A 22,798-nucleotide genomic window follows, 5' to 3' on the forward strand; every position below is an offset into this window, starting at 1 on the left:
ATATTGAATATTACATATTTCTTAGATTTTTCTAAATAATGCTTCATATATGTTTATCGAGTAATAGTTGATTTATTTTTAGTTATTTATTAGAAAGTTTAGAATATTTGATTTATTATATGTAAATAGAACAGTAAAAATATTAAAAGTTTAATCAAAACAAGGCAGAAGACTGTGGTTACACAATATCTTTTGTATCATATGTCAATTGTCTTTATTTTATAATATATTTTAACTATCTTTATTAACATCTATGTTTTTCATTTCACTTTATTATAAATATATACACACACATATATACATATACATACACACCTCAAAAGTCAAATTGAAACACAATGAAGGAAACACCATGAATAGCCACATGCACATTGCAGGACTGGTAGAGGTAAAAAGATATGCAAATGATTGAAAGAACAAACAAAGATATGTAACAGACACCTGTTTATTCAGTAATGAATATGGCCCCCCAAGGGCAACTATATAGCCTGCTATACAGCAAGGCATACTATCAATGAGGTGATTAATGGTGGCCTGAGGTATCCTTCCAAGTTGTGTCCACTGCAGTATGCATGTCATCTACGGCATGTGATGGTGGTCCCTGGTGCACCTCACTTTGGATGAGGTCCTGCAGATGTTTGATGGGAGAGAGATCCGGCAAGGCTGCTGGTCAGGGAAGGATGTGAATTCTATTCAGGCTGGTGAAAGTTCTCCATGCAATGTGCAGTTGGGCATTATCTTACTGGAACACTGTTGGGTGCAGCCTGCACCAGTGACCAAACCATAGGCCCCACAATTTGTGCAACATATTGTTCTAATGTCAGATTACTAAAAATGTGCACCAGGACTGTCCACTGATTGAACATAATTCCTCCACAAATCATGATTCCCAGTATGGGGCCAATGTGATGCTTGGCACTTAGCATTCTCCAGGATAATGTCACAGCCATCAGGATTCATCCGCAGACAGAGGCAGGATTCATCCATAAATAATACCAATGTCATTCAATGATCTAATTGCAATGATGACGACACCATGTCAGGTGTGTAGCCCTGTGTGAAGTGGTTAATAGCACCTCTGTTGCTGGTTGCTGTGAATGCAGTTCAACTTTATGCAACCTGCTGTGTTTGGTTTGAGTGGACACATATGCACCCGTTAACAGAGACAAGTGGCTTCAGATGTCACGTGCTGTGGCAAACAGGGCCCATTCGACTGTTTTGCAAATTGCGTCTCTCTGCACTCTGTTGTGTACCATTACGATCCATTCCCTCTTCAGTATGTTTGCAGATGTTCCTGCATCCATCGTGTCATACATTGCTGGATGGTACTCACGTCACACCCAACATGTGTGACAACTGTATGCAACTACAAACTGAGATCTCACAGCTCCAGGATACAGTCTCATTCCCCAGTTGTTAACTGGTGTTATTCAGCTGGCTGTCATCTTTGATGCATTTTCTATGCTTCTTTGAAAGTTTGGCTGGTGAGAATTGTTGCTGATAGCATTTACAGTCCGAGCCAGCTGCTGGTCTTTATAGCCTGAAACATAGTACTACATGATCCAATGTGTACAGAAACTGAATCATTTGTATATCGCTGTCACTTCTGTCGGTCCTGCAATTTTCATGTGGCTACATGCATTCCTTTGTGATGTTGCAATTTCATGTTTGAGGAGTGTGTGTGTGTTAATATCTATACTAATATTATAAAGAGGTAATGTTTGTAAGTATGTATGTAAGTTTGTTTGCAGCAGGTAATCTCCGAAACTACTCATCCGATCTCAAAAATTCTTTCACCAATATTTATAATGGAACCTCAGGGTTGACATAGGCTGTATATTATTCCGTTAAACATTCATATAAATTAAAAGATATCATCTAGGTTTAGGCTTTTATGTCTAACAGATGGCGCTATGAGTACGACGCCCTAAGTTTGCTTTTCTGTGAGGCATTATGCTTTTCTGTGAAAATGAACTAAAGCGGATCATCTTCTATCTANATTCATCTGCAGACAGAGGCAGGATTCATCCATAAATAATACTCAATGTCATTCAATGATCTAATTGCAATGATGACAACACCATGCCAGGCATGTAACCCTGTGTGAAGTAGTTAATAGCACCTCTGTTGCTGGTTACTGTGAATGCAGTTCAACTTTATGCAACCTGCTGTGTTTGGTTTGAGTGGACACATATGCACCCGTTGACAGAGACAAGTGGCTTCAGATGTCACGTGCTGTCACAGGGCCCAATGGGCTGTTTGGCAAATCTGCCTGTCTTTGCACTCTGTTGTGTACCATTACGATCCATTCCCTCTTCAGTATGTTTGCAGATGTTCCTGCATCCATCGTGTCATACATTGCTGGATGGTACTCACGTCATATCCAACATGTGTGACAACTGTATGCAACTACAAACTGAGATCTCACAGTTCCAGGATACAGTCTCATTCTCCAGTTGTTAACTGGTGGTATTCAGCTGGCTGTCATTTTTGATGCATTTTCTATGCTTCTTTGAAAGTTTGGCTGCTGTGAATTGTTGCTGATAGCATTTACAGTCTGAGCCAGCTGCTGGTCTTTATAGCCTGAAACATAGTACTACATGATCCAATGTGTACAGAAACTGAATCATTTGTATATATCTGTCACCTCTACTGGTCCTGCAATTTTCATGTGGCTACATGCATTCCTTTGTGATGTTGCAATTTCATGTTTGAGGAATGTGTGTGTGTTTATATTTATATATTTCTGGAGGCAAAGATTGGATCAATCTGGATGACATAACTGTTAACCTGCTTAACTTCTAGTAGTAATGATTTCAAGTTCCTTTCCAAGTTAGCCTTTTCTTACAAGCATTTTTTACATTGTTAACTCTAATCATTAAATTTATTGTAAGGATGGCAGTATCACTTATCTGTAGAACAAAATTTAATTAAATTATAGTATAAAAATGACCCATAAATTCTAGTATTTCATTTATTTGTATAATAGAAACTCAATTTAATGTTCTCTGATTTAACATATTTTTTCATTGGTCCTTTCAAATTTTCATAAACCACAATGTTAACATCTTCGGTATTCAACTAATTTAGTTCTTTCACTTTGCAAATTTTTGGGATTTAATGCATTGAAAAATTGATCCCTAGATGAATTTTCACCTCAAATACTAATTCTTGTAAATAAAGAAATGTACTATATTTCATGTTTGGATGATATTCGTAAGGTGACTAACTTTTTTACAATGAAAAGGACACAAATAAATTAAAGGAAAAAATATCGTAAAAAAAGAAACATTTTATTCATTGCAACAATAATACACTAAAATAATCTCTACTGCATGCATATGTGCTGTGTCGTGTTTTGGTAAAAAGTAAACAAAGACACTTGTATGTAGCACGCTCTCTCAAGGTCTTCCATGTGTCTCATAACTGCATCGTGCTACACTGTATGAGTCATCATGTCAAATGCAAACATGTGTAGTGCTATGCACTCGTTGTATTGTAAATAATACTTTTTATCTATTCTATAAGTTTATTATATGTGTCGGGTTCTCTTTTTTTTTATGTTGTGACGTGTCGATGTCAATCTATCTTCGTGTCGCATGCCACCTTATGGTGGTAATTGTCGGACCTCTGATTGGGCGATAAGGTGACCGCGTGTTAGATGAAGGGAGGAGTGAACATGTGAGGGTATAAAAGGGTGACCCGACAAGGAGGGGGACTTTTTGGTTTTCCTTCGGGGCTACCCTGAACTGGTTTGGGAGGAGAACAGCGACAACACAAAGGAGGTAAGGGGTTTGATACAATTGTGAACAAGTGGCTATTCGGAATAATCGTATGGAAGCAAGTAAGGAATCGAATTGCATTGGAGTCAGGAAGTAACGAGGAACGATATATCCAAGAGTGGTGAAAGGACCCTTGCTGATTAGTAGCAAGTGTTACATTATTTCGGTGATAATAAACATTTTTTTGTTTCCATGTGATCATCACCCGAATTGTCATCAGCGTGCCAAGGAAACTGCCCTATTCAGATTATTGCACAGGCAGATCGACAAATTAGGTCCTCTGTGTAATAGATTGTGAAACTTATTAATATCGCTATTCGCGAATAATGAGTGGTTGATTGTGATTGTTGGGAAGTGTTACCCCTTGTATAATCTGTTACCAGTGAATGGTCGATGTTAGCCACGACAACTTGTATACGCACGAAAAATTGATATAAAATTGTTTTCTTTTGGTGAATCGTGCTGTGAAATCCTCATTTATTTTCTTACCCCACTTCAAGATCTGGATCACTTCGGTGCTCCCCTCGATCTACACACGTCACATCACATCACACACAATGGATTGGCTTGGCATCAATTGAATACAGAGATTTACAGATTAGTCTTCAAATATCAAAAAGGAGGACATGTAGGTGGACAGAACTTACGAAAGAAGGACTGTCCTTCCTAAAGGAGGCCAATTGGTCACTTTAATATTGACAAAAATGTGTTTTTTATTTCAAACTTAGAAACTGCTTTGATGAAGACATATCAAATTCTCAACAGGAAACAAACAAGTATCTTTGATTACTTTAAATAGCATTAACAGTTTATTATCTTTGTATAAAACATGTTTAGAGATACCAATTGTTGTACTTTGTATTTCATTGTATGAAATGAAGGTGTTCATGGAAGCATTTATACTGGAAATAAGTGTTTTTCTTTACTTTATCCATTTTGAATGCATATACATGTGTATTTGTATGTTCTGGTATGTTTTTTAACAATGTTTAGATTTTACATATTCTGCAATTTTAATGTATGTTTTCATTGATTCCTTGATAAACATTAAATTGTGTTTCTACTGTACTTTATTAAAGACAATGATTTACATTTGTTGTAAAAGTAAGTTATTCAAAAGCTATCAGAATTTGAATACTTTTTAGTTTTAAAAAATGTATTATCAGTTTTCATCAACATTAATAGTGAATCTGTTTACTCTATTCCATCAACAACTTTAATAATGAATCCATCATTAAAGTTGTTGATGGAATAGTATCTAGTTCAAAAATATTATAATATATTTGAACCAGGCTTTCAAAGAAATCATAATATTTATCTTTGATACTAAAGTAATTATTACATTAATAATTAATTACATTTTCTGATTTTATACTTATTTAAATTCACAGGCCCACCCTATATTCCATTTGCTCACATTCATGCACCATCCCTTGGATTTGAGGATTTGAGATTGACTATGCTTATTCCAAATAGGCCAATACGACTTAAAATTATAGATGCATTTAGAGTTCCTGGCTCATCTATTATGAATCCTAATTTGTGAGTATCTATCAAAATTTTAAAAATTTGAATTTAAAATTTATTAAAAAAAAGTTAATATAGTTAAAAGAATGTTATTTTAGATTTTTATATTTAAATAATTATAATTTTATATTAGGAACATTGATAGCTCATCAGCCAGTTCATTTAATGCTACATAGGATGCAACACAAGGAGACAAGCAGAAATAACTATCAGTTATCTCTGGCATTACAGTGTCAGGAAACTGATTGGCTGCCAGAACACATTATACAATCTAAACTATAATTAAATTTGTATACTAACAAACGACATCACAAAAAATACTTCATACTGTGGTTATTGTACTAATTTTATTATAATTCCAATGTATTCATGCCATATGATAAATAATAATATTATTATGAAGTTTAATATTAAATTGATTAAAACATGAATTCCTGAATATTACATGATAACCACCTGATAACTGTATGAATTCAGAAAAACTAAACAGATTTAAGTATATAAAAATAATTTTATTTTGTCAGGAATGTTTGTCATTTAATCTAACATTAGGATATTAGATTAGACATTCAGTTTGCTATGTTTTAAAAGGAAGTCTGAACATATTTGTGACAAAAATAAATTTCTGACTTTAGATTTTATCAAATGTATGTACAGTACTTGGATTGTAAAGTAAATGATATGAGATCTTCAAATATTGAAAGAAAAATAATCAATACTAAATTAGAGTTAAGTTTATATTTACCTTCATATTAATATAGGAAAATATTACCATTCACCATATTTTGAAATATTCTTGCCAGTACATCTGCTGTCACTGCTAGAATTGCTTCATTGATGTTTGCTTTCGAGGCAATTATGGTTAGTGCTTTGTTTGTGTAAATTCTCCCATTCAGATAGCTCCATAAAAAAATAATCAGGAGGCATCAGATTGCAGTGGCCAAAGACCCTTTGAAATGATGTAATCACTGAAAAATGGCTGAATTTTGGCCATACTGGTGTGTGATGTGTGGCATCTTGCTTCATCCTGCTGGAAATATCCAATGAAGAGTTCCTCGTTGTTCAATTGATTTACAAAGGTATTGAAGATTTTCATATATACAGTTGTTGATATGGTTGTATCAAAGAAGATGGGACCAATTATGCACTTCTAGGATGTTTGGTGTGGGATAGGACATCACACCAAACATCAATCTTCTCAGAATGAAAGAGTTCTTCATGTATTGCATTGGAATTTTTGCTTGCCCAAATATGTAAATTTTGAAAATTAACATATCCCAAGATGTGAAATCACACTTTGTCCAAGAATGTAGTCCAGAATGCCCAGATTTTCCTGAAATGTCTGAAACTATCGACTGTAAGACACTCTTTTTTCTTGATCAGTCTCTTTTAATTTTTATCATGAAGATATGGTACACTGAAAGCTTTGTTTTTTTTTCACAGCATGATGACAAGTACTTGTGGACCATCCTGATTCCTGTGAAAGTTGACACAGGAATCAGAGAAAACAATCCAGAATGTGAAGGACGAACTATTGCCATCTTCCAAAAGTTACTGTGAAAGTTGACACAGTAACTTTTGGAAGATGGCAATAGTTTGTCCTTCACATTCTGGATTGTTTTCTCTGACATTTTTGGATGACCTCCTGCATGCTAGTTTAATAAAGTCATCTTGGTTTCAAGTTTCTTTGACAAGGCCCAAATGCTAGACTTACTTGATGGCTTCTGCCTCCAAATTTCTTCAAGAATTGCTGTTGACATGACTTTATCAATTCTGTTTTTCAATAAATGCAAACAATAAACACTCACTGCTCAAAAGTATACTGATACATTTTTCAACTATCCTGTGCATGCATACGCTAACACTCATTAACAACAACTGTATTATGTAGACACTCTCAACAAAATGACAGAAAGGAAATGAGACCAGCAGAGGCAAGTCAGGCTGAATAGACATGCATGCACCACACTAAAGACACATTTTATTTCTCACATAGCGAACAATTAAAGTTTGTTGCAATATCTTCATTAGTGGCAAAATTTTTTAAGAAATGCTGGGTTCAATAGTGAGTGGGACACCCTGTATTATCATCAGATAAATGATTTAAAGATTGAATGCTTTGTTGTTCTCTCTTAATGAGATTATGGATAAATTTATTAGAAAAGATAGGAACCTTTACTAATATATTTATCCATAGTCACAAAATTTTTTTCAAATGTTAAATTTTATTATTTTATTTTTAATTTTTATTATTTTAATTTTATTATCTTTGTTGTATAACTTGATGTTCTTTAGTTATTGATAGGTTGTAAAGGTAAAATTTAAACATTTTGAAAAAAATCTTTATTGACAATGATTACAGTTAAGTCTTGTAGTCATCATTAATATCAATCATATCTTGCCATCTTTTATACAAACTTTCAATCTTGTGAGCATACAATGACTGGGGTTTTTCTTTGAAGAAATTCTCAAGTGTCATTCTCACATGGGTATTGTCATTGAATTGTTTATTAACACAACACTCAAAAGGGCTGATTGTGTAGACAACGTTTAGATGCCGGTGATGGTTTAGAGATTGTCTAGATTGCAGTTCAGAAAAATTTTATTGCAGAGATACTGTTTCTTGCTTGCTGCAGTTTAGATAGCATTTAGAAACCAGTAATTTGACCTACTTTGTAGACTCACTCGACACAAGTTTAGACAGCATTTTAATTCAAGTGAAAGTCATCATATTGTTTTGTTTGTTGCAAAGTTTAGATAAAAAAGGATATCATTCCTTTGATAAATGTAAATGGGATGAATCGACAAAATTATTCATTAATTAATTACTTGGATTGGAAAAAATATAATTAAATACTTTAAATTTGTTTTAAATGTTCTAATTTTGAATTCAAATGAGCAAAGACTTAAGACAATAATTAAAGCAGATGCTTTTATTTACAGTTTAAGTATCGTGTTGGTTATAAAATGTTAATGCATTTTTGGGTCATTATTGTTAATCTCCAGGTCAGAATGTTCTGTAAACAAACAAGACAATTTTAATAATTATCAAAACCTTTTATTGGAAATAAAAAAAATTAATAATAACAATAATATATTTAAAATTATTTATCTTGAGAATTACAAAGAGAGAGAATAATATGAGATCAGAATAATTCCTTAAAAAATCTATTCTGAAGATGAATTCCAAATTTGGCTTAAATTTTGTTCATATTTTAAATCCTATTGGCAACAAAATTAAACATCGAAATGGAAAAGGCTTGTCATTAACTGCCAAACTATGATTGTTGATGGCTTTAAGATTTTGTTATCAGAAGCTTTCAGAAGATAGCTAGTGACCTTATTGGAGTTTTTTCTGATGTCACAAATGAATAACTTGATTGGCTGAACAACAACTAAAAGAAGGGAGTAATGGAGAAGAAAGTAATAACCAGCATTTTGTTGAAGTTTGTTTAGACGGCATTCAGAAATAGACAATTATTGTCTTTGCAACACATTTTAAACAGCAGTTCAGTCAGCCAACACTAGATGCCATTCAGCTGTTAAACATTATTTAGCATAAACTCTGTCTTTGCAATCAATTGAAGTTGTTGTGCTAATTTTCTGATGGTCAACCATGGATTATCATCTATCAATTGCAGGAGAACATTGTCATCAGTGGCGGAATCATTGCCTAGATGGGGTTCATCTTGAAGCAAGAAAGCTTCATCCTTGAATTTCTTGAACCAATTATAGCAGGTCTGTCTGTTGACTTTATCCTTGTCAAATGCCTTTCAGATAAGATTGCGAACCTTCATTGCATTGTGGCCACTTTTGACATGATAGAGCAACAGCACATGAATGTGTTCTTTTGAAAGTTTCATATTGTCAGACATTGTTGATGCATCTATTTCCAATGAAATATGTGATGAAACATCCCTTGTTACTCTATTTATAAACTCACATCAAATATTCTAGAACATTTTTTCCCACTCATTTCTAGAAAAATTGAATTATCTAAATATTGCTTTTATAACCTGATATATTTGATTGTAAATGAATTTGTTTATACATATAAATTATGAAAATTAGTTTCATATTATGATTACAGTAATGATGCTATGGTTAATATTTATTATAGATATGTTATTCATTTACAACATGGAAACTTCGAATGGATAATTAAAAAGCGCTATAAGCATTTTCAAAGACTGCATCAACAGTTACTTCTTTTTCGTGCCTCACTTTCTCTTCCAATTCCTACACGCAGGTCTGTTAAAATTTATCTTAATATTTTAAAATTTATACAAATACATTAAATTTTAGTAATTATTTTACTCACTTAACATTTTAATTATTAGTATTAAATATATTTCAGATATAGGGAAAGAAGGAAGAGTTTTAAGCACAGGAAAACACTTCCATTGTTTCCACGTCGACCTGAAGCTTTAATTCAACCAGATCAACTTTCTCATAGAGCAGTATGTTTAGTAGTTTAGTTTATTTTATTTCTACTAATCCAGTAAATGCTTTTAAAAAATAAAAATGAATATTCAGAATCGTTTTTGAAAATGCATTTTTATTAATGCAAGTTTTCACATGACTCAAATAGAATCATGTAAAAGCAATTATTTTTTATATGAAAAATAAGTTAATTTTTGTGATTGTATCAAATAGAAAAGTTTATTTGAAAATTCAATAAACTTTAGTAATGTATTGCATCTAAATTATAAAGAAAATTTTATTTAGATTAATTTTAAAATAAAAGTTTTTAATAAATGCTTATAACAATGTTTGAANAAAATCTTTTTCCCCAACTTTAGCAAGTATCCTATCTGCACACCTCCCTTCTTTACCAAAAGCATGTATTTTTCGCCCTCGGTATCGTATACCTATCATTGACGATGACGTCACTGGTAAGGCGATATCTGGGTAAACATTGGCAGCATTTAAACTTCTTCTAACCGACGCTCTACAGTGTACCCGAGGAAGGCCTATTAAGAAGGCCGAAAACGTTTGTACTCCAGTTAATAAGGCTAGAAATTAGTCAGAAAGGTTTTTGTGCTGATAATCTTAGAAATAGTTCTAGCTACATATGCATAGTAGCATTGACTTGAATAATGAACTTTGTAAAACATGTACTAACAATATCAAAAGTATATTAATGAAAAATTAAGAAAATAAATTTAAAACTTACAAATACTCTTGTCCTTCAATAGTCTTCTTCAGGCAATCTGTCATATGGAACAAAGTGCAATTGAAAAATAGAACCAGTTAAATGTGAATAAATGATCAAACATCACATTTAATTTATCTGTGTAATAGTTTATTTTTGGAGAGAAGTAAATAATAATTTCGCTTAATGTTTTACATCAATGGTGTTCAAAGTTTTTAATTGGTTGGCCAAATTGCTTATAAATTATAGGTAGGCAGGCCACAAATATTTTTTATAGTTATTCCATATACTGTATATCAAAAATAGTCCTATTTCTACCATAAGTGATATGTCAAATGTATTCATGGGCCAGATTTGGGCCAAAGACCATAGTTTGGGCACCACTATTTTAAACCATTAAAATAAATTTAATTAATTATTGGCAATTATAATTTTGTGTAAAAGTTATTTGTGTCATATGCAAATGAAGGACCCATGGAAAAATATCTGAATATGTTTACTAAAATAATACATTTTATGTGTGTACAGTAGAGCATCGATTATCCAAATACCTATCAACCAAAACATCGATTAACTGAAAGCATTCCACTTGGCAAATTCAAATTTCTGCTAGTGCTGTGGTGCTGCAATATTTGGCTATGTCTTGGGCTACTCCAATATTATTTTTGTTGGTGTGCGTATTTTAGCTGGCAGCACTGGCGCAACCATATTGTATTGTTAAAAATTATTTCTTTATTTTGCACAAACAAAATAAACATATTGAAAATTATAAAAACAAAAAAATTATAATTCGGAAGTTAATTTAGTATCAAAAACATTCTGATTCATACACATCAAGAGGGTACTTAAGGATGCGCCAGTATTTGAACAAGGCTTTTTTTCCCATCGTGAGCTATATTCTTGTATATTGTGAGCTATAGGACCTTGCATCATGAGTGGTGTGCTTTGCTTCAGCTCGTCGGAGAATATAGCCCAAGTGGCTGACATCTCCAGATAAACCCATGAAAAAGAAAGAGTTTTGCTTGTTTTGTGTGATGTTTTTCTGAGGACTGTGTGTCAGGACACGTGTCATGCTGAGTCGGGATGTTTTTAATATTGGATTAACTTCCGAAATATAATTTTTTTTGTTTTTATATTTTTCAATATATTTATTTTGTTTGTGCAAAATAAAGAAATAATTACTGATACAATAGCCACAATTATTATTATTAAAAATTTTCATTAGGCTTAACATCGACAAAAATCCAACGCGAAGCGACACACAATGGAGAAAAATTTCAACAGGGGATAGGTTAATATATTTTTTCATACAANCGTTAGAACGGGCAGAAACTTAACAATACTTATACTGTGCTGTTATACTTACTATGAAGTACTTTGTACTACATATGCAATAAATTAAATTTGGTTAAGAAATTCAAAAATTAATTTTATGCAATTATATTTGTTATCTCACCCGGATACTTGGGGTGAGATGCCTAAAATGCCAGACAGTGAAAAAGTCGTCATTGCAAACACAATACATAATTTTTTTTAATAAACTCCAAAGTTTTATTTGAAAAACATATTCCAGAATATATTTTCATTAGAGAACTCCAAAACCCAAATTATTGCTATAATTTTCTTCATATGCAAAATGTTAGGCATCTTCCCCCAAATCACTATGCATAACTTTATTTATTTCCCCCAAACATATTTATGTAGCTAAAATTTGTTTTATCTAAAATCAAAACATGTATAGCAGTAAATTAACTAGAAAAAACCTGTTTTGTCTAGTTAAAACTAGAATTTACTGCTAGTCAAAAATGAATTTGAGTTAAAACTAGTTTTAACAAAGTCATTCAGTATAAACTAGTTTCAACTAGTTAAAATGTGTTCTAACTAAAAATGGGTTTTGACTGCAACATATATACTACAAAATTATAAAATTAAATTTAGTTATGTGTAAAGTATTTCTACAATATATAAAAATACATTCTACAATGTTTGTTTAAATTTAAATTTTTTAAAGAAATTGTAAAAAATAATTATCATCAATTTCTCTACTTTTTATTACTTCCAATGCAATTAATTCCATTGGAAGAATTAGTTAAATACAAAAATTTTAGTATTATTTTCTATTAAAGATATAGGTTGATTAGGAAAAAATATTTTAATTTTTTCCAATTAACCTTTCAATTATCATTATTTTTATTATTATATTTTGGGGTGTAATTATAATCTTAACTTTAAAAATATTTCATAAAATTGAACATATATTTTAGAATAAACAATAAATGACCAAGATGATAAAATGATTATTGAATTACCTGTTCAAGTGAAGTAATTATAAGAAAATTAGAATATATTTATTTTTATAATAATTTACTATATTAGGAATTTATGCTTAATTTTCAAATAAATTTTTGGTATATTTTTTACTTATATAAATTTAATCTTTTTCTAACATAGTAACATTTTAATAATGTAACTAATCAAAAAATAAATTAACATCTTAGCTAGTTGCAATCTTATATAAATTGATCCACTATTCTTGGAGTTATTTGCTGGCTATATTCCATCACAGTTCATGATCTGCCTTACTGATTGTGTTATTGATTTTTCAGCTTTCTTCGGACAGTAAACATTTAGAAATGCTATAAAAAAGATTTGTATATTTTTAAATAAATTACTTTTTTATTTTGAATAGGAGCAACTTGAAAAATATTTAAGAAATCTTCTTCGAATTCCATTGTATAAAAGTCATTATGAGACAGTAAGTAAATTTTTAGTGTTATTGATGTGATGTATAAAAGCGAAAATACAATCATAAATGTTTATAAAACTTAGCACTGTGTTTGACAAAAGAGAAATAAATTACTGTTAAATTTCTTGACAATCAAATGCATTTATTAAATTTTTAGAATTCAGTACTACCATAAAAACTAATCCTTTGATCAAACTTCATCTCAGGGTCTATAAGAGAGACAGATCTTACCTCTCAGTCCAAACCAAAAGTAACAAGGATTAGGAAAAATACTATGCACTGTACACATGAGTAATAATAATAATAAACAATGAAAAAGACCAATGGACAAATTTGTGTGTGTTGATACTAGTAAAACTTTGATTCACTAACACATCTTGTGTTAGTGAATCAAAGAAATTAAGACAACACAGTTTCAGAAGATTTAATAACTAGTAAAACTGTTAATTGAGTTTAAAGCATTTAGGGTCTAGATACTGTACACAACCTACAAACAAATGATTTTGTTACCCTTTTCAAAAAAATGTAGAGATACTTTATAATAATTTTATATTTTTAGTATAAGGATTGCTTAAAAGTTGTTTGAAAAATTTAATGAAAATTGTATCATGAAAGACTCCATTTTAGACATTCCATCAAATTTGACAATAATACTCTTTCTATACTTGTCAAAGCAAAATCATATTTAATGATAGATGAAATTGCAGAATGTTTAAATTATTCTCATAGTATTATTCATCATTAACTGCAGCAAATAAGCAAGATGTCTAAGCTTGAAAAGTAAATATTACATGAGCTACTAGTAATAATGTGTGAGTATATATGTTACCACTAAAGCTCGAAATCCAGTAATGTGCACATTACCTAGCTAATCTGCACATTAACTAGGGTGATCCGTTAAAGTTGCTAAAATTGTTCTATTTCTCAAATTACCTAGGTAATGTGCAGAGTATCTAGGTAATCTGCACATTACCTACTAGGCACTCGGTAAAGTGAAAATAAGATTTTTGCTGGAACAACAGCAACGTTTCTGTACGCTTAAATTAACATAATGTTATTTATTTAATTTTCAATATCTAAAGAATCAAGTTAATACAATCAAACAATCAACAAATTAGTTGATTGAATCAATCATCAATCAATTAAAAAAACTTTAATACAAAAATCAAACGGTTTAAAATATTATTACTATTAGGGAAATGAATTTGCAAAACATATGATAAAATTGTACTTACTTATTAGTGCAATCTAAAGATTGGTGACACTTTGAATTACGTAGCAATTGGTTTTTGCGACAAGCACGCCTATTTGTGGTACATTTAGATTTGCAGTCACATTTTCTGAAACCCTGCCCAGTACCAAGGGATTGTTTTATTGCTGTTTGACGTAAAGATATTTCTACAGCAGGGACATCCATCTTCTTTCGTTAAAAATCTCTCTTTGCAAACACTGAATTCAGATTTTGCATACAATTGTTTTAAAATACCTGTTTTAGTATCAAGTTTATAAAAGCCATCCTCTGTTTTACTAAGAACCACAGCTAAAATTGAACGTGCATCAGTTTTTGCTCTGTCTTCTTCGGGTACTTTAATTCTCACAGCGAAACCTTCATCGACGTTTGGGTGCTTTGCATTAGAAACTGCTAACATTTTCTTTGCTTGCTTTTCTAAACATTTCTTGGCTTCATCACGCTGTATTTTCTGATCCATATTCTTTTTACAGATGATGCACAATACATTCTTACCATACCCTTCCTCTTTAGGATCTACTTCACCACAAACTGCGTGAACAAACATAAAACTTGATACTAAAACAGGTATTTTAAAACAATTGTATGCAAAATCTGAATTCAGTGTTTGCAAAGAGAGATTTTTAACGAAAGAAGATGGATGTCCCTGCTGTAGAAATATCTTTACGTCAAACAGCAATAAAACAATCCCTTGGTACTGGGCAGGGTTTCAGAAAATGTGACTGCAAATCTAAATGTACCACAAATAGGCGTGCTTGTCGCAAAAACCAATTGCTACGTAATTCAAAGTGTCACCAATCTTTAGATTGCACTAATAAGTAAGTACAATTTTATCATATGTTTTGCAAATTCATTTCCCTAATTGTAGTAATATTTTAAACCGTTTGATTTTTGTATTAAAGTTTTTTTAATTGATTGATGATTGATTCAATCAACTAATTTGTTGATTGTATTAACTTGATTCTTTAGATATTGAAAATTAAATAAATAACATTATGTTAATTTAAGCGTACAGAAACGTTGCTGTTGTTCCAGCAAAAATCTTATTTTCACTTTACCGAGTGCCTAGTAGGTAATGTGCAGATTACCTAGATACTCTGCACATTACCTAGAGAGTATCTAGGTAATCTGCACATTACCTAGGTAATTTGAGAAATAGAACAATTTTAGCAACTTTAACAGATCACCCTAGTTAATGTGCAGATTAGCTAGGTAATGTGCACATTAACGGATTTCGAGCTTTAGCAGTAACATATATACTTATCTTCTGTCAAGTAATGCATTAGACTGTTTTTTAGTACTTTGTAACAGAAAAATGTATCTTATATAATGATGTGTTAAGAAAAAGGGAATGGAAAGATCAGGAATAGCAACAGAACTAATAGCAAAGAGTGAGTTGTATTTAAAAAAGGACTGTTGTCTGCTTGATGGAATAAACTTGGCATAATTCATTTTGAATTGCTACTTCCTAATAAAACTGTAATTGTGAATGTTTATTGTTAGTGTAAGTGTTAACAACTAATCTTCTTCAATACAGAATTGCTTTAAAAATCCACATTTGTCAATAGATGACAAGTCTATTCTATTATTATAATATGAGGCTAAATTCTTCCCAAGTAACACTATAGAAACTTAACGATTTTAATTGGGAAGTCATGATGCATTCAACATACTTTCCTGAAATTGTCCAACTAATTACCATCTTTTTCGAATTGAAAGGACGATAATTCAAAGATAAAAATGAAATTTATGAAGAACTGTCAGATTATTTCACATCTATATTGAAATCCTTTTAATGAAGATGATGTTAAAAAATTACTGATAAGATGGCAAATCATTGTAGATGATAATGGTTATATATGATTAAATAAAAGTATGAAATCTTTTGAAGTTTTTTAGTATTAAATTAATTTATCGATAAATTATTCACTTTTTATTGTGGAGCTTCTTTGATTCTAGAAATGAAAAGAATATTCTTGAAAGTACTAAATTAAAAAAACTCTATTATTTGACTCCTACAAGGAAATATAAGTTAAAAATTTATTAGTATATTAAAGTATAAAAATATTCATATTTATTATTTATATTTTCAGATGAACTTTTTAGAAATTGGACCTCTGTCTTTTATAAATGATTTAGGACAAAAAGGGAAAGAAGGTTTGGTATTAAAACGTTCTGGAGGTCATCTGACTAAAGCTGTTTGCTTAAAATTAAGACGAGCAATAACAGAATGTTGTGGTTTCTGGAGAAAAAGGTTAATTGGATGTAATTTATTTTATAATTATAATTTAATGACAATAATGCAGTTTGAGAATAGATTATTATACTGAAACTAAAACATAAATACTAATAAAATAAAATTTTTTCTCATCTTTAAATTTTATTATCCATTTGGACTATAGTNTTAATTTTCTTTACCACTGAGGCGCCCGATAGGACTTAGCGCCTGGAGCGGCTGCTCCGTTTGCCCTATGGTAGGGCCGGCTCTGTATATATATATATATATCATGCTGAGTGGAAAGTTATATTCTGTCAAACATCATTTAGAGTATCTACTAAGTACTACCAATCTGCATAAAAACTTAATACCTACTAATACTGTATTCTCTAAAAACACCTATATATAACAGGTCTGAATTAATTTCTATCCAAAATGTGGATGGGATAACTGCAATGTGTTTTCATGTTACATTCAAATTTCATTCTTAACAGATGGGTTTTTTTAACATTAAAATTTTTTAAAATTAATTCAAGTGTACTTAGCATTAAAGTTTCCACCTGATTATAATATATTGATATTAGTTTAGTTTCTCCAATTATTAAATAATTATTAATTAACTAGCTTATATTATAATCATTTAAATTTTGAGTTTTGTAGCATTAAATCAAAACTAAGTTTATTAAATCCTAAAGCTGGAACTATCTTATAAACATGAAAATTTACACCTTTCTTTCAATTTCCAGCATTCACTGTTTAAAAAACAAATGTTTTCAGATACATTCGGGCCTGTGTCAGGTTTAGCAGATTCTATAACAAATGTCTATAGCAGGTTTGAAGTTTGGAATAACTCTTTTTTCCTTGATTTAATTGTTTTTGAACTAAATGCAATTATATAAATTTACATTTTGCCAAATAAGTTTAATTTTAATTTTTTTGTTTATATTATTTATTAGAGGCATTTTAATATTTTTGCTTGTAATTACTCATTTAATTTGTTAAAACTATATTAATATTTACGTATTAATATATACTATGTACTGTACTAATTCAAAAACAATTACATTAAAGAAAATGGTATTATTCCAGACTTTGAACTTGCTATAGATGTTTGATATAGAATCTGCTTAACCTGATGCAGGCCTAAATCTGGCCATTCATTTTTTAAACAGTGAATGCTGGAGATTGAGAGAAACATGTAAATTTTTATGTTTGAATCTAACAAGTAAGTTGTTAAAATACAGTCAAACACCATTATCACATTATTAGTCTATGTGAAGTTTGTGTTAATGCCAGGGCTGCGGAGTCGGAGTCGGAGTCGTGGGGTTTTGGTGTTTTAGCTGGAGTCGGATAGTAAGGAAAAGTCAGAGTTGGAGTTGGAGTCGGTAGATTTTTACGCTACTCCACAGCCCTGGCAGAACTGTGGAGTTGGAGTCGGAGTCGTGGAGTTTTAGTGTTTTAGCCGGAGTCGGAGTCGGATTGGTAAAATAGTCGGAGTTGGAGTCGGTAGATTTTTACGCGACTCCACAGCCCTGGTTAATGCAAAGTAGATTTTATGTCCTGTGGACAAGGGTAGGCATTTCAATGTTAACAAGTTCGTTTAGTACAAAATATCAGTTAATATGTAATATGAAGCACACTACTTCCAGTTTACTTGAAGTCACAAGAGCTGAAGTGACTAGGCACAAGCCATATCATGATCAGGTGCATTTTTCAACTTTAACATTGTCGTCATAAGTGTTTTGGCCAATGCTGTTATTAGCAATATAGGTATATACCAACCAACATTGTTCACTCTAACTCAAAAAAATTACACTTTCTCTTATAGACATACCTTGTTTGCTGCACTAAAGCTAAACAATTAGTTAAGAGAGCTGACATATGAATTGTAAACCAGAAGTTAACAGGATTGGACAATTTTTGATTAAAAATCTGTAGTTTTATAAAATAGTTTTTATTTTTAATTGCTTTAATAATGGAAATATTGAAACAACTGAATTACAATATTAAAAACTGTATCTATTTTGTGATTCTAAAATTAAAAAATAAATTATTTCATAGAAATCTAAGTAAATAAGTTATTTTTAATTTGTAAAATTTTACATGTGTCCAATCCTGGATTCAATTTGGTAGCTACTAGGTCAGCCTATTATGTTCAGTAGCTTTAGTCATCATTTTACCAGCTCTGACAGATGTCAATAAACAAACATTGATTCTTTCATTAAACCACTTTATCTATACTACTATATAAAGAGACAAAGTATTTTTTATTTGTGACCACTAACAGCAAAAACTATTGAACCAATCGTTACCAAATTTTAACTGTAACATCTTTATGAACCCTGGAATGTTTACCACTAATCAAACCTACAGATTTTTTATTAATTAAATAAACCTGCAATGGATTTTTGTCTGTCTATTTCTCTCTCTCTTCACTAGATGGCAATACATGAATTAGTACTTTCTGTCTATAAGAAAAATCTATTATTGAAGTTTACTATTATATTTGAAGAACTGACATTAAATTATAATTAGTTAATTAGCAAAATCTCTGAGGAATTAAAAAAGTGACATCGTCATGCCAGATGGCAATATGTGTACTTATGGTGAGTTTTCGAATCGTTACACATTAATTTCTGCAGGTACAGAATATTTGAAATAGTTATTGGATTAATCTCAAGTGAATATTTTTCAGATTGATTGTTAAATAATGCCGAGAGCTGCAAGAGCACAAATAGGAAAAAAGTTCTAGAGCTGTTATTGTTCATAATTATAGACAATGTGAATCTACAGCAGAGCAGTCTCAAAAACTGGAAGAGAACGAATTTGTTCAGCTCAGAATCAAATGTGTATAGCGAGGAATTTTTTAGGTTTCAAATCAATATAACTTATTCACAAGTTTTATGATTTTATTTTTTTATATTTTGCAATACTCTACAGCAATATTACACATTGATCACCCAAAAATAATGAATAATTACCCGTATATCTGCGCAGATAAGATGATAGTTGAATCATAAAGAAAAAGGCCCCCAGAATTCAGGGTCGTCTTATAGGACACATACAAAAAAGTTATTAGATTGAAATTTATATAAATTAAAACCATTATAAAAAGCAAACAAACTGTAATTATTTACTAGTAGAGACTAGGGTATGTCCACAAAATAAAATAGCCTATACGATGTTTTTTGTGAATAGTAAAGGTCATTACCCGAATACCCGAATCAGTGCAATGTTCGCAATAATCGCAAGGCAAGAAAATAAAATTTGTTTATTCGAAAAATTACAAATAGGACATAATTCCGTATATGCTATGCAGTATTATTATCCAGATGATGATCACTGATCTAAACTAAATTCATAGGCCATTGATAATTTAGGGGTCATCTTATAGGACAGATATATGCTAAAACTATAAAATTTTGACAAAAATTTATACCTCGTTTTATCTGAAGGTTGTCTTATCTGCACAGATTTACGGTAAGAGTGGACGAGGCTGTGACGAGGGATGGTAGTCTTCAATAAAGTGTATGTTTGGAAGAATATGTATGTTTAAAAAAAATATGTAAACAAACTTATCTAAACAAGATAAAAGATAGTGAAGTAACTGGGAGGAAATTTGGCTTTTGCCATTTGATAATGTGACCCTTGATTTTTTTGTAAAGTTTGCTTAATACAAACTTCATGAATACAAAGTGCCAATGTTTAAGTCCTTTCAATTTTGTATTAATGAGATTTGACTGTAGTAGAGATTAGTTGTTAATATATACAGTAAATATATTTTTCATCTGTTCATATGTATTTGCTTTCATTTATCTATGTTAAAACATTTAAAATTAATATATATTATAATAAATAAATAAATATATGCGTAGTACGATCAAAAAGTTTGGGGACTNGGGACTTGGCTTAAAATTCCTTACCTTAAAAAGTTTATATTGCCGATGCACAACCACCTTCAAAGTAATCACCTTGGGCAACGATACAGTTTTGCAAGCGCTCGTATAACTTCTGGAAGCACTTCTGGAAGCCATTTTTTGAAACCTCCCGTAAGGCCTCCTGCGATGCTGCTCTCACCTCATCTGATGACACAAAATGGTGTCTCTGCAAATGCTTTTTCATTGATGGAAACAAATAAAAATCACACAGGGCTAAGTCCGGTGAATAGACGGGGTGTGGAAGCACATTAATTTGAGTTTTGGCGAGAAACTGTGACCATTTGGGACCAATGTGCAGGTGCGTTGTCATGCAGAAGTCTTCACTTTGCCACATCTGTGGTCATTTACGATGAATGGATTCCCTCAAATGACAATTCTAGATAATGTGCCTTGTTTACTGTTCTGCCTTTGGGAATAAATTCTGAATGAACAATTCCTTGAGAATCAAAAAACATGACTGCATCCATCACTCCATCATGACTTTTCCTTTGCTCGGTGCATGTTAAGATCTTCTGTTAAAATACGCTGGCAACTAGTCTTTGATAAGTGAGTAGCTGCAGCGATTTTTTCAAGGGTTTGGCGACGATCTTTGCAAACACATTGAGAGATCAACTCAACATTTTCCTTATTCCATGAAGTCGAAGATCGGCCAGAGCATTCATCGTCTGCAATGGATTCTCGGCCCTCTTTAAAACGCCAATGTTATTTGTACACGTTTGATTTCGCCATGGTAAAATCACCGTACACCTTTCTTAGCAATTTTAAAGTCTCCGTAGGTGTTTTACCTAAATGCTGACAAAATTTAATGTTGCAGTGCTGTTCTTGAAACTCCATTTTTATTACGTCGCAAAACAAAGGTAACTATCTCCGAAAGAAAACAACAGCACTCGCGGTTTAATCATGTAACATGGGCGAAACCAACCTGAACATGTAGGAAAGGTTTGATAGAATCAATTTCATACACTGTAACTTCAAATACATGCTTTTGTTGTCAAACATTACTGCAGTCCCCGAACTTTTGGATCGTACCACGTATATTTATTACATGCTTTTTTCTTTTTGAATAATAATATGAATTTTATTTTTTTGTTTTTTTAGATGGCTTGTTGTTAAAGATAGTTTTGTTGCCTATATTAGGCCAAAAGATGGCAAAATTAAGTCTGTTTTATTAATGGATAGTTATTTTAATGTGGAATGTGGTCTTGCAGCAACAGGAATTCATCATGGATTATTAATAACAAATCTCAGCAGGTATTAGAAAACAAATAAAAATTTTAAAATAATTTTTAATTTTATAAGAAATTAAATTAATCAACATTTTATTTTAATAGGCAATTGTTAGTAAAATGTTGGACAAAAAGGAAAGCTAGAGAATGGATGCAACATATTGTGGAAACTTCAAATACTCTTTCCAGAGATTTTACTCAGCCTAATCGGTTTGATTCATTTGCACCAGTGAGATTTTGTGTTGACTGTCGATGGTATGATTAACAACATTTTAATTTCAATATTTTAATTCAAATATTATAAATTAATAAATATGAATCATTGTTGGGCTGCAATTTTCAAATATTTCAGATTTATAAATTCCCACTGGTTTGTGACTGTCCTTCCTTCCTTCCTCTTTCCCTCCCCCTCTCTCGATAACAGAATGAGATAGATAAAAGTGAAGACCAGATATGGAAAGCTTAGTGGAAGAAAGCCCAGATTAATTATATACAAACCTTTGGTTTGCACCAGAAGTCATGTTATTTCAATTCAAAAATTATTCCTGAACAGAGTTAGATAGATGACTGGCATGACTGTAATGTTAACAGGAAAAGTATGATGTACAGGGACAAGACACTACTAAAATTGAGATCATTGTTATGAAAAATTGCAACCCAGCATTGTGACAATATCACAATAAATAATAGCTCATTAAATTCTTTTAAGTTATTCTAGTTTACTTTGTTAAGAATTTCTATGAAAAAAAATTAAAACAGGTTAAAATCTTTCCAACCAATCAACTCTAATCTGGTATAATTCAGCAAACTTTTAATATTTAGTAAATGTAGTATAAGATGAATATTTAAAATTTTAGAGAAAACTACTTTGCTGATAATGGTTTCACTATTTGTAATTTGATGTACATATTTAGAGCAGTGCTGCATGAGGCCCATGAGGCAAGTAGGTTATAACTG

At 31.2% G+C, this 22,798-nt stretch overlaps 1 protein-coding gene across 3 annotated transcripts in view; it reads left to right on the plus strand.

Annotated features, from left to right (window-relative positions):
- LOC111636607 (phospholipase D2-like) overlaps nucleotides 1-22,798 on the plus strand; it is an 85,854-nt gene that overhangs the window by 44,485 nt on the left and 18,571 nt on the right. For all 3 annotated transcript variants that reach the window (XM_023381890.1, XM_023381888.1, XM_023381891.1), the window contains 7 exons: nucleotides 5,174-5,324; nucleotides 9,430-9,558; nucleotides 9,667-9,769; nucleotides 13,154-13,219; nucleotides 16,553-16,713; nucleotides 21,714-21,866; nucleotides 21,947-22,096. In XM_023381890.1, the coding sequence (XP_023237658.1) occupies nucleotides 5,174-5,324; nucleotides 9,430-9,558; nucleotides 9,667-9,769; nucleotides 13,154-13,219; nucleotides 16,553-16,713; nucleotides 21,714-21,866; nucleotides 21,947-22,096 (913 nt within the window). The remainder of the gene's footprint in view (nucleotides 1-5,173; nucleotides 5,325-9,429; nucleotides 9,559-9,666; nucleotides 9,770-13,153; nucleotides 13,220-16,552; nucleotides 16,714-21,713; nucleotides 21,867-21,946; nucleotides 22,097-22,798) is intronic.

Source organism: Centruroides sculpturatus, unplaced genomic scaffold (genome assembly GCF_000671375.1).
Source record: "Centruroides sculpturatus isolate CEXI.00-Female unplaced genomic scaffold, Cexi_2.0 scaffold678, whole genome shotgun sequence".
Taxonomy (NCBI): Eukaryota; Metazoa; Arthropoda; class Arachnida; order Scorpiones; family Buthidae; genus Centruroides; species Centruroides sculpturatus.